General features: G+C 37.4%; 1 protein-coding gene across 15 annotated transcripts in view; it reads right to left on the bottom strand.

Annotated features, from left to right (window-relative positions):
* BTRC (beta-transducin repeat containing E3 ubiquitin protein ligase) overlaps nucleotides 1–13,344 on the bottom strand; it is a 175,756-nt gene that overhangs the window by 15,208 nt on the left and 147,204 nt on the right. For all 15 annotated transcript variants that reach the window (XM_027529288.1, XM_027529286.1, XM_027529283.1 and 12 more), the window contains 5 exons: nucleotides 13,076–13,307; nucleotides 7,306–7,492; nucleotides 2,330–2,426; nucleotides 1,545–1,682; nucleotides 950–1,068 (listed from right to left, as the gene is read on the bottom strand). In XM_027529288.1, the coding sequence (XP_027385089.1) occupies nucleotides 950–1,068; nucleotides 1,545–1,682; nucleotides 2,330–2,426; nucleotides 7,306–7,492; nucleotides 13,076–13,307 (773 nt within the window). The remainder of the gene's footprint in view (nucleotides 1–949; nucleotides 1,069–1,544; nucleotides 1,683–2,329; nucleotides 2,427–7,305; nucleotides 7,493–13,075; nucleotides 13,308–13,344) is intronic.

Here is a 13,344-nt window from a genome sequence, read left to right on the forward strand (position 1 = left end):
TACTTACTTTGTTTTTTTACAACACATTTTATTTTTTTCCAATTTAACCCTCTCTCTTTAAAAATAATTTTTTCCCTTGTCCAATAAACGATATTAGCCTCTACAATCTTTAAGCTTCCTTGAGGCACTCCACAAGCACCAATAAATGTTAAATGCTGATAACTCTATGAACTGAATTTGCTATGTCTTTAAGTCAAAAGACAAGAAAACACGAATAGCCTTTTCTATTCACAGAGGATAATTCGGAATGGTAAACATTTAACTTCAGAGAATCTAACAATGCAGTTAACTGCTTTTTTTCTCCCTATTTTTTTAAAGTTACTTTTGATGCATTATGTTTGCTAAATCCTTTAGCTCAAGGCAAAATTCCTAACAGAGGTTTCCAGCAGTTCTGCTGGTACCCAGAACTCAAGCTACACTGGACTCCAGCAGCATAATGGCTGTGTCATCAAATCACTAACGCCTCTGGAAATTGAAGGCCCCTCCCAGAGTGAAGCTTGCAATTAAAAACTGCAGGGACAGCAGGGGAGGGGCTGGCAAGAGAAAGTATTGCTCACCTGTATACATTTTAAAGGAGATAATGCATGCCTGTACTACAGTTATAACCACCTGAAAGGAAGGCTTCATTCCATTCATGTCATTCCCCTGTGAGGTAGTTTTTGTAAAAAATGCAAAGTTTACCAAGTTTCTATAATACATAATTCCCCCAAACTAAAACAGAATATGTAGTTTCTTAAATGTACAAAAATGTAAACTTACCATAACCATTCCTAAATCAAGTCTTCCAGTTCTAGACTGACACAGTGATGGGGGGAGCTGATTGCTTATTCTTCTTTGGTTATGAAGTTTCATAATTGTGTTCATGCAGATACAAACAAAATCACTATCTAAGGCAGAACAGAGTGAATCTGATATTTCAGAGTTCAAAAGATCATTTGAAAGTTTCTACCTGACCGTGGAATCCGACGACCCAGTTATGATCACTCTCTCGTCATACTGGAGACACAGGACAGAACCTGTGTGGCCTGTGAGAATCCGCTTGCATTCCAGTGTGCTTTTATCCCAGATCTAGGATGGCAAACAAGATCCTTTTGATCACCATGATAATGGGGTGGTGCAGAGACTTGCAGGCCCTATTATGTATTTGATTCCCCCAAAGAATCAAAGCCCAGAGTAGTGTGGAATGCACTCTTTTCTGCAGGTAGAGCTAAACACTTCTACATATGTGGCTTCAGTATAATGCAGACTTGATCCTTTTCATTCAGGAACAGGGTTGGCCTATAATTATGTGAGGGCCCAAAAGAGTAACAGCCCATTCAGTGCACTTCAAGGAGAGAATTTAACCCTAGCACTATCCATATGTATGAGCTTCTGGGGAGAAGCAGGCATTTTTCTCTTAAGGAAATGATTTTGGCTTTCGGACTAGAAACAATCTAAAACTTTCACTTTCTGGAAATATCGTTTAGAGTTTTTGCTTTGGGTTGCTTTACACTGTGGTCATCCTTACCCCTTCAGCTACCTCCCCATAACTGAAGAGACCTCACCTTGATTGTGTTGTCTCGAAGGCCGCTTACTATCTTCTGATCATCATACTGTAAACAGTAAACTCCTTTGCTTGTTTCACTTCGGCAGTGGATTCTCTGTAAGCTATGTCTTCCACATCTCCAATTAGATTCTATTGTCTGAGAAGAAGGAATGGTAAAGAAGTAGTAATTAGGAAAGGACTAGAACTAAACTCTTTTCTGATTTTCATGGCAACCAATGACAAATGCTCAGTGCTTTACTGGATATACAGAACTTAAGGCATTTTTAAAAAAAGCTTCTATTTAATGTTTTAAAACATTTTTTCATTTGCAAAGTAATTAAAGATTTATTTCCTAGAACTCTCCTGTATGTAACTCGTTCGACTAAATAATAAACCTTCTGGAGAGAGACTGTTCACCAACAGAGGGGAAGCTATGAACCACATGAGGTTACCTACTCAGTGCTCATCTTACATCTGAGGTGGCATTTCTACCAGTGAACTTCCACAGAGACTCAATTCAGAAGATATTTGAATAATGGTTTATAAGTGCAACTTTTAAACATTTCCACTTCTGTTATCATATTTTCTCTCTTACCTATTTATCTATCAATAAACAATTTTCAAAAGCTTTAAATTTCTTTGCCTGGTTATTTACTATATTTTACCTACCCTATTCACTTGTAAAGAAATTGATTTTTAACCCACATCAATAAACCCTAATGGATTTGTTGTAACAATGCTGTTACTGAAGAATGTTGATGATTCTCTAGTTTTTGGCAAATACCCAAATATACAGATTCTTACCTCAATGTCTTGTATAATTTTAGGATAAAGTGCTCTATAAAAAGAGTTGGGAGGCGCATTTCCATCAGGAGGTTTGTTTTTGAACAAATACTGTCCCCTAAAAAATAACAAATATTTCTCAGTAAAAATCATATCCAACCCCCCCAATACATTTACAAGGAACCTCCTATTTCTTCAAAGCATTTTCACAATTACCATTCCATATAATCTCCATAACTAGCCTAGAGAAGTGCGAAGTTAAACCTGATTTCAGGAGCAACTTCCTGAAAGTTGCTCCCATGTTAACAAGCAACTTTCTGGGCTAAATGAATTCTGCCAACACTGATTTGCTTTTGAGTAAAACATGATGATTTCTAGTGTAGGACATCAAAGTGTCAGGCCTTCAGGAATATTATGTCAATAGACAAATGGAATGTGTATAGTCACAATTCTGACTAACTGACTAACAGACCTCTGCAGAGACAGACTTATTGGCCTTACCTTATGAAAATTTTGTTAGTGGTGATAACTACAAACTCTGAACTAGGCACATGCCCCACAGACTTCCCTTCATTGAGTAAAGCTGTGCCAGTGTAGTGGAGCCTAGCATTGTGGGCAGCAGGAATGCCTCTGTCACAGAGTTAACTTTTACCAGTCTCCAGTTATATGTGGAAAGGTGTATTGGTGACTCAGGCACCCAGGCTGCTGGTATGTTTTAAAAGGAGCAATTTCAACAGAAAACAAAGGGATCACAGGAGTGTCCAGCAGCAAGTACGAAAGCAGAAAAAAAAAAATAAAAGAAATGCCTGACAGCACTGTGCTGTCAAATCTAAGGCATAAAATCGACTTTCACAGGTGTGTTCCTGGCTATGTACATACATACATGGATTTTATTGCCTTTCCTTGACTCCAGTGAGCAACATTTGTTAGGATCTCCTTCCTTATGACAGCACATCTCTGGAATACTCATATCCCAAGCTAGATCTTTACTACAAAAAAAAAATCAGTAAATGGCAATCACTTCCTGCTGGGTAAAAAATTTAATTCCTCATCCTGAAGTTAAGAACCCACCAAACACGGTGTGGAAGCTAGTAAACCCCACTATGGGTGTACTAACTGCTGTTCTCACTGGCACTGTGCCTTGCAAAGTGGAGACAGGCAGAAATGCCTCTGAGTGTAATCCTGGCACCAGAGAAATCATGTTTTCTCTGGGCCAGTCATCCACGCCTCCCTCTATAGCTCCATTACAATATAATTAATTGTTCAATGTCTCCAGGAGCACTTCTCCCCTGCCCTCTTCCTATTATACACCTTGAAAATTAGTTGAGAAAATTTCCTATCAGGAAGGTAGCTGGCTCTGACTTCTGTGTTGATACAGAAAGGGAAATCCACAGCAGAGAGGCTAAAATAACTGTCTTTTTAAAGGGACTATAATAGGAGCAAGAAGCATGATACACCAACACAAAGAAAGGGACAAACAAGACACATTTGGGAATAATTCAGGCTTAAAGATACAGTTTTCTAAACAATAATTATTCTATAAATACATTGTAGGCAAACAAATTTTCAATGAAGAGGTCCTAAATCTGGTTATTAGGGAACTCCTTGGTGGTCTAGTGGTTAGGACTCAGTGCTTCCACTGCCAGAGGCCCAGGTTCAATCCCTGGACAGGGAACTAAGATCCCATAAGCCACGATAGCAAGGCCCCCCCGCTCCCCCAAAAGATCTGGTTAATAATTAAATTTAATAGTTTCAATGTTGACATCCTTTAATGAGGTTAGGAATAACTATATTCATTTGGCAGGCGAAGAAATCAAATGTCAGGGAAGCTAAGCAACTTGTCCAAGGTCACACAGCTAGTGAGAAGACCTAGGGTTTGAATCTAAGTCTGACTTCAGAGGTCACACTCTTAACTACTGTATTGTCTCTCAAAGCTCACCATTCCTCATTCTTATCCTCTTTTTAACCTCTAGCAATTGCACACAGGGACCCCAGGATTTTTTTTTTCATATACAATGAAACTATCTCTACATTCTAAGGAAAGAGAAATCATGTAAACCTCTGATTTCATTTTCTATCCCACAGTATTTATCTTGCCATGCTAAAGCATCTGAATTTCTTCAAGTTAAAGGTGCTACAAAAAAGGATGGCTAAGTGTTGAAAACTGGTTTTTCAGTCTGTATCTATTTTATAAGTCAAAACCTTTCACGATGGAAGCTCTCTGACAACAGGGACCACTTCTATGTGAAATGCCTAGTACTTTTAAGAGTGTGAGGACATGATAAATGCTAAATATTAAATTCAGAATGCTATCATAAAATGTGATCTGCTGATTAAGAAAATGGACTTATCCCAAGTGGTCTTTTATTACACTTTAAGAGTTACCATTACTAAGCGGAGAGAGCATCTTCAGTATTATTCAAGAGAGAAAATAAGAGTTCATGTCCTAGGGGCAGACTGTCAAATTCATCTAGATATAAAATACAACTGTAGAGTGGAAATTAAACTCAAAGCTTTTTTAGAAAACTGTATTTATTTATTTTTGGTTGAAGGAAATGGAAGAAGTTCTCAAAGACAGCATTTGGGGAGAGGCAGTATAACAGAAAGGCTTTATTGACAAAGGAGACTTAGTAAGACAACTTGCAAGAGAAAAATGAAAAAGTGATTACAGACTATTGTTTTCTAAAGTGAGGAAGAACTACTAACACAGGAAGAAAGGCAACACGTAAACATAAGCAGCCACATACTGTCAAGGGGATAATAAAGGCAGTCTTCATGGGGTGAACAAATATTTGAAATCTCAGGGATCTGTATCAAGCTAAGGTGATATATATGGCCAAAGACAAAGGAATACAGTCAGAACTCTAAAGGATACTCAAAAGAGCAGGAATGGGTTTCTGTAGTTGAAGAAATAGGAGAAAGAGTGATAATTAGTGCTGATCCTAAATTATTTCTCAGCTATACCTTCACATATCCTTTTAAAAGGCCAAGAAGCCACCTGTTCGGTGATCTTTTTTTTTTCTTCTGTGTAACTAATACAAGAGATCTTTAACCCTCTTTAAGGATTTAAACCCTCTTTTAGGGTTTAATTAACCCTAAGCATAATTCTGGAGCCTTTTATCTTTGGTATTTTCATACATATCTGTCAAGATTTGCCCATCTACTTCTTACTCTCCCTGCCTTCAAAAAGAGACTGTAAAGTCCCAACATCTGATAAAGGTTTATTGTCATTTACAGTCCAAATGGGAACAAAGTACATTTTAACAGGGAACAAAACCTTTATAAGCTATGAGAATGCATCTCTACAAGTGAAATTTTGGGTCAGGAGTTATTTGGAGAAGATTTTCTTTTCTTCCCGCCCCCCCCCCGAAGGGTAGAGGAATATTCCTAGCTGCCCTAAAATTTTCCCAAGCAAGCAACTGCCTCCTCTATTTCTAAGGCTAGTCCTAACATGCTTAAGAAAATGATGGACTTTGAATTCCATATATCTATATAATCTTTTACTTTATTATACAATATAGTTTATTTCCAAAGTATGAAATAAGTTATCAAAGATCAGGTTTCCATTCTTCCATACAGTGAAATTAGTGAAAGTAAGGGAAACATACTTGGAAGAAGAAATAATAATATATTTTCATTTATGCAATTTTTTATAGCCAAAAATTCCCTGGTATTTGCTTCCTAATTTAACTGAATTTGGGAGAAATTTTAAAGACCTTCTAATAGCCAGAATAACAGAAATCCCTTGAATTACTTGGTATAATATTTGGAGGTCATTATATTTATTGTACATTAATGAATTTAAAAGATGCAAAAAAAGGGAGCCAACTATGCTTTTATGAAAAATTGTTAAGAAAAGCTGATCCTCCATTCTTAACTGTTCTGTATCTCTTCATGATCCAAGAAAAATGATTCATGAAATTAATTGCTCAGGATATCACTGAGCATACACATGCCTGCTGGTGCATCACTATCAACTAAAATATTTAATATGTCACCACCTTTATTTTATTTATGAAGTATTCACACCCAACTTTTTAAAAATGACATTATAGAGAATCATCCAAGAGAAAATTATATATAGAAGACCTCTTCCAGATGTTCTAAAGAAATGGTACTATTACATTAAAAGAATAAGAACAAAACTGGTGAATTCTGTTGCTCTCAGGCTGGTAACTACATAATGTCTTACAGGATTCAGGATTAAGCAGTAAAAAAATCTTGAGAAAATTTAAGAGTCTTAAAAAGAAACAATGATTTATACTAAATTCCAATTTCTTCTCTTTCTGAAGGCTTGAGTTCTTATTCTAGTTGGGCATAAAAATAATTTTGATTAAAAAGTTGATAGAACACCACAGGCTAAGGCTCAAGACAAAAAAATCTGAAAAAGAAAATAGTCAAAAAGGAGGGCTGGTAGTATTTTTTTTTAATCGTTGTTTGCAAAGCAGCATTAACACATTATTATATCACTTATGCAAGGAGATCCAACCAGTCCATTCTGAAGGAGATCAGCCCTGGGATTTCTTTGGAAGGAATGATGCTAAAGCTGAAACTCCAGTACTTTGGCCACCTCATGCAAAGAGGTGACTCATTGGAAAAGACTCTGATGCTGGGAGGGATTGGGGGCAGGAGGAGAAGGGGACGACAGAGGATGAGATGGCTGGATGGCATCACTGACTCGATGGATGTGACTCTGAGTGAACTCTGGGAGTTGGTGATGGACAGGGAGGCCTGACGTGCTGAGATTCATGGGGTCGCAAAGAGTCGGACACGACTGAGCAACTAAACTGAACTGAACTGGTATCACTTATGAGTGAGTGGTCAGAAGAAAAACTGCCAAGTACATGAACAACTATTTAACACTTTTTGCTATAAAAGAGCAAAATTAGTGTATCAAAAGATAAGTGGTCTTGCTGGTTCCCAATAATACTGCATTCCAGAGAGTGAAAGGCCAGATCCTGCAGCTCTCTAAAGAGTTAGAATGTTAAAAGGCTCACCAGCCTCTTCGTTCTGCCAGGCCTCTCCACAGAGAATCTGTCCTGACCATTCTTTCAATGAGCTTCTTCCATAACATGCCATCAGACGTCACTCGGTACCATTCTTTGCACACAAGTTCAGCAGCACATAGTGATCTGGCATCCAAGTATGACAGGATGTTCTCAGCAATGTGATCTAAACCCCGAGCTTTTGGTGGGGAGAGGAGGCAAAGAAAAAAAAAAAAAAGACATGGATGGTGGTGAATGATTTTTTTTTTAACAGAAAGTCCTTTAAACAGGAACAGCATTTATTCTGCTATGAAGGCACATCACTGTCCCTAGTGTGGTCCAGTTTCTTTTTCAAACAGACTTGGCTAAAATGAGTGTCAATAATTTTTCTATAAGGTTACAGAAATGAACAGTATTTTCCATCTTCCTTTAGATAAGGAAGTGAAAACTAACAACCAGCAAACCCCCCAAGACATTAAAAATAAAAAGGATTCCAGAAAACAATTCACATCTATCTATATGGATTTCAGCACTAGGGGATGTTCTATGGATGGCATCTCAAACTCTGTGATTCAGACCCCCCCATCTCTACCCCAATTCTTTATATTAGGTCCATTTCTCATTCTGTTTCTATTACTGCTGCAGTTCCAAAGCTGTTCGGTAAAAGAAATATCCTTTAAATGTACTGTGGGAGAGGCACTAAGTCAGAATGTTCTGGACTATAGAATTCTGGGCATGCAGAAAGGAGAGAAAAAGAAAATATAGGTTGGTATAGGAACATCCCAAGAGGAAGGACTGAGAGGTATATTCAAGTTCGAGTTTAATTTTAGATGTTTAAAAAAGTATATTTGAGAACAGTTGTGGCTATAAAGCCTAAATGACAGTTGGCCAAAAATGAAAAAAAACAAAACAAAACAAACCCCAGACCAATAGACAACTTAGAATTTCAGAGACTATTTTTGTAGGATATACAGAGAAAAACAGGGTAAGTAGATCTTGGATTGTGTAAACTGGGTGGGCTTCCCAATTAAAATTCTCTATCACCCAAATCTGTACTGGGGCCTCAGAGGAACAGATCCCATAAAATAGGATGTTCATATTAACAGACCTTTTGGCTGCTGTTCTAATTCACAGTGAGACAAAAAATATTCAAAGTCATTTCTCTTTACAGGTAACGTATCAGAGATTTGCTAAAGACTTAAATAGTGCAGAAAGATTCCTTGATACTCTGATTACCTTAGGCACAAACTTAACAAGCAAGAGAGATAATATCACATTTCATTTTGTTTCTTTCCCCTGAATCATACAAAGATACATTTGGACGCCATTAGCAACAATCTAAATGTGCTTAAACATTATTTTAATTATAAAAATTATATGGATGTCAGTCACATTCTTCAACAGATTTGGAAAAGAAAGCATTAAATGGATCTTGTTTGGCTGGCATCACATGTTCATATTTAAGCACAAGCAGATGGAGGCATTCATCACCTAATTCTTATTAAAGAAACATGACTATAAGCCAATTAAAGATATAATAATTAGTTTGTCATACAAAGTACAGTAATGGTTCAATTTCTCCATCTTTATACTGAACTTTCTATACTATCAGAAGTTCCCAAAATGCATTCCTGTGTTTTTAGTGGCTAGCATCAAATTGCTCCTGATCTTTCACTATGTCCCTATAATAAGTCTTTGGAAGTAATTTCACCTAACACTCCAAACAAACCCATTACATTAATGGATTACAGGCATTTTTTGAAGTAGTTTGGTTTACTAAATGTAGCCAGATGGTGTAGGTTCATAAGTTAAAGTGGCCATAAAGCATTAGACTGATGATTTAGTATCTTATAAAGTGGTCAGCAGATATACATCAGAGATCAGTATTAGGCAAAGAATACACAAGTCTAATCATCTCCTGCTCAATTCTTAGTGGTATATGCTAGAGATTGTAACATGTCTCAGTGATTGGGGAGAGCACAATAATGAGGTACACACAGATTGCACAAAGAAAACTGCTTGCCTATGGCTAAAATAAAATCCAATGAGTGAAGAATGGGCAGAAATCTATTCTATTTAACAAAAGATGTAAATACAAATTCAGCTTAAAAATGTTTATTTCAAAGATATAAATAGGCATTTCTTTTGTTTTAAAGGGCAATTTAAATTCCAATTTTGGAAAAACAAATTTTTAAAAAGATATAATTGGCAAAGATTAAAAAAAGTGGTAAAATGCTTTGAGGGAGGGTTTAAGTTGGTATAGTTTTCTTAGAGGACAGTTTAGCACATGTATTAGAAGCCTTAAAAATGTTCGTAATTCTTTAACATAGGAATCCCACTTGTGGTATTTTTTTTCCTAGGATGCCCAAAAGATGAATAAGAATGTCCACTGCTGCTGCTGCTGCTGCTAAGTCGCTTCAGTCGTGTCCAACTCTGTGCGACCCCACAGATGGCAGCCCACCAGGCTCCTCTGTCCCTGGGATTCTCCAGGCAAGAATACCACCACAGCATAGTTTATAATGGAAAAAACATTTTAAACTACCTAAATGCTCCAAAATCAGATTGATTATATTCTTTGCAGCCAAAGATGGAGACTGTATAGAGCAGTCTCCATACAGTCAGCAAAAACAAGACCAGGAGCTGACTGTGGCTCAGATCATGAACGCCTTATTGCCAAATTCAGACTGAAAATGAAGAAAGTAGAGAAAACCACTAGACCATTCAGGTATGATCTAAATCAGATCCCTTATGACTATACAGTGGAAGTGAGAAATAGATTTAAGGGACTAGATCTGATAGACAGAGTGCCTGATGAACTATGGACGGAGGTTCGTGACACTGTACAGGAGACAGGAATCAAGACCATTCCCAATAAAAAGAAATGCAAAAAAGCAAAATGGCTGTCTGAGGAGGCCTTACAAATAGCTGTGAAAAGAAGAGAAGCAAAAAGCAAGGGAGAAAAGGAAAGATATACCCATTTGAATGCAGAGTTGCAAAGAATAGCAAGGAGAGATAAGAAAGCCTTCCTCAGCGATCAATGCAAAGAAATAGAGGAAAACAACAGAATGGGAAAGACTAGATATCTCTTCAAGAAAGTTAGAGATGCCAAGGGAACACTGTATGCTCAATAAAGAACAGAAATGGTAGGGACCTAAAAGAAGCAGAAGATATTAAGGAGAGGTGGCAAGAATAAAAAGAACTGTACAAAAAAGATCTTCATGACCCGGATAATCATGATGGTGTGATCACTCACCTAGAGCCAGACATCCTGGAATGTGAAGTCAAGTGGGCCTTAGAAAGCATCACTACGAACAAAGCTAGTGGAGGTGATGGAATTGCAGTTGAGCTATTTCAAATCCTGAAAGATGATGCTGTGAAAGTGCTGCACTCAATATGCCAGCAAATTTGGAAAACTCAGCAGTGGCCACAGGACTGGAAAAGGTCAATTTTCATTCCAATCCCAAAGAATGCTCAAACTACCGCACAATTGCACTCATCTCACACGCTAGTAAAGTAACGCTCAAAATTCTCCAAGCCAGGCTTCAGCAATACGTGAACCGTGAAATTCCAGATGTTCAAGCTGGTTTTAGAAAAGGCAGAAGAACCAGAGATCAAATTGCCAACATCCGCTGGATCATGGAAAAAGCAAGAGAGTTCCAGAAAAACATCTATTTCTGCTTTATTGACTATGCCAAAGCCTTCGACTGTGTGGATCACTATAAACTGTGGAAAATTCTGAAAGAGATGGGAATACCAGACCACCTGACCTGCCTCTTGAGAAATCTGTATGCAGTTCAGGAAGTAACAGAACTGGACATGGAACAACACACTGGTTCCAAATTGGAAAAGGAGTATTTCAAGGCTGTACATTGTCACCCTGCTTATTTAACTTCTATGCAGAGTACATCATGAGAAACGCTGGGCTGGATGAAGCACAAGATGGAATCAAGATTGCTGGGAGAAATATCAATAACCTCAGATATGCAGATGACACCACTCTTATGGCAGAAAGTGAAGAAGAACTAAAAAGCCTCTTGATGAAAGTGAAAGAGGAGAGTGAAAAAGTTGGCTTAAAGCTCAACATTCAGAAAACTAGGATCAGGGCATCCGGTCCCATCATTTCATGGCAAATAGATGGGGAAACAGTGATAACAGTAGCTGACTTTATTTTTCTGGGCTCCAAAATCACTGCAGATGGTGACTGCAGCCATGAAATTAAAAGATGCTTACTCCTTGGAAGGAAAGTTATGACCAACCTACACAGCATATTAAAAAGTAGAGACATTACTTTGCCAACAAAGGTCCATCTAGTCAAGGCTATGGTTTTTCCAGTGGTCATGTCTGGATGTGAAAGTTGGACTATAAAGAAAGCTGAGTGCAGAAGAATGATGCATTTGAACTGTGGTGTTGGAGAAGACTCTTGAGAGTCCCTTGGACTGCAAGGAGATCCAACCAGTCCATCCTAAAGGAGACCAGTCCTGGGTGTTCATTGGAAGGACTGATGTTGAAGCTGATACTCCAATACTTTGGCCACCTGATGCAAAGAGCTGACTCATTGGAAAAGACCCTGATGCTGGGAAGGATTGAGGGCAGAAGAAGGGGACGACAGAGGATGAGATGGTTGGATGGCATCACCAACTCAACGGACATGGGTTTGGGCGGACTCTGGGAGTTGGTGGCGTGCTGCAGTTCATGGGGTCGCAAAGAGTTGGACACGACTGAGTGACTGAACTGAACTGTTCAATAAAGGGTTTAAATAATATGTGTTTCAACCATCATAAATAATATACAATACTATAAAAAATTGTTTTTTAAAAGAACCAACACTTAGGAAAACACAGTAAGAGGATATAGTAAGAATAAAAATGTTGCAAACACTTATGAGGGAAATATATACACCTAGGAAAAATATTAAGAACACACTAGTAGTTCTCTCTGAATGGCAGGGTTCTGGAAAATGTTTTTACATTTTGAACATTTTTGAATTTTATAAATTTCTGGTAAGTGCTACAATCAGGAAACTACTGAAAAAAAAAAGATAGACTATATTTTAGAAATTCACTCATTTTTGTACTACTTTTTAAAAAAACCAGACTTTTAACATGGGTGAGAATCTTGTATTTTCCTGATACATCATTTTCCCCAAATACTGATGCCTACGGAGTATCCCAAATCACCATTAAGCATTCAGTGAAACAACCACAGCACTCTCAAAAGTGTGTGTGTGTGTGTGTGTGTATGCACAAATACATTTTAAAAAACATACAATAAAAAATATGCAATAGTTTATAACAGCTATTTAGTTACTGAGCAGTGAGATTGTAAAGCCTGGAATTTACATACTTAATATCACAACAAGGCTCCTGAGATACACTTCTTTCTAAAATATTCAATAAAAAATGCTTCTTATTCATTCATGCAAAGTAAATATTCTATTGATAAATTCCCAAAGAAATTCAAATATGTTAACATACCTTAAAACTAAGACACTATAAAAGACACATCTCAAACCAGATAACACCTCAGAAAAGATGTTATTTAAACCTACATGTGAGTAAAAATAGGGTGAATAGAGACAGGGAGAAGAGAGGGGGAAAAGGAGTCTCTTTACAGACTTGGATTTTTTTGTACTTATATCCCAAGAAGGTATGATTAAAATAGTTCATAAAAATCAAGCCAACAAAGATTTTTTAAAGAGAAACAGAACTGAAGATTCAGTATGATTACTAGTGTAACATATCTTTCAGGCAAATTAACGCCTTACAAACACCTGTACACATACCTGGCAGAGCAGTTATGAAATCCCTCTGCAACATAGGTTTAAGATATGAGTTTATGTGCCCATGTTGGTAATGACACATTTGGGATATAAGATGTTCCACAAATTCCACTTGATCGGATTCTGACCACTGCTCAAAATATTTGACACACAGTTCCTTTTCCTTCTCATAGCTTGCTGAGAGTTTCCGTTGCTTGGGCACAATCATACTGGAAGTGCCATTGGCAAGTTTTGTCTGCAGAAGAGGTGGATTGAAAGAAACATATAACAGT

Source organism: Bos indicus x Bos taurus, chromosome 26 (assembly GCF_003369695.1).
Source record: "Bos indicus x Bos taurus breed Angus x Brahman F1 hybrid chromosome 26, Bos_hybrid_MaternalHap_v2.0, whole genome shotgun sequence".
NCBI classification, from domain to species: Eukaryota; Metazoa; Chordata; class Mammalia; order Artiodactyla; family Bovidae; genus Bos; species Bos indicus x Bos taurus.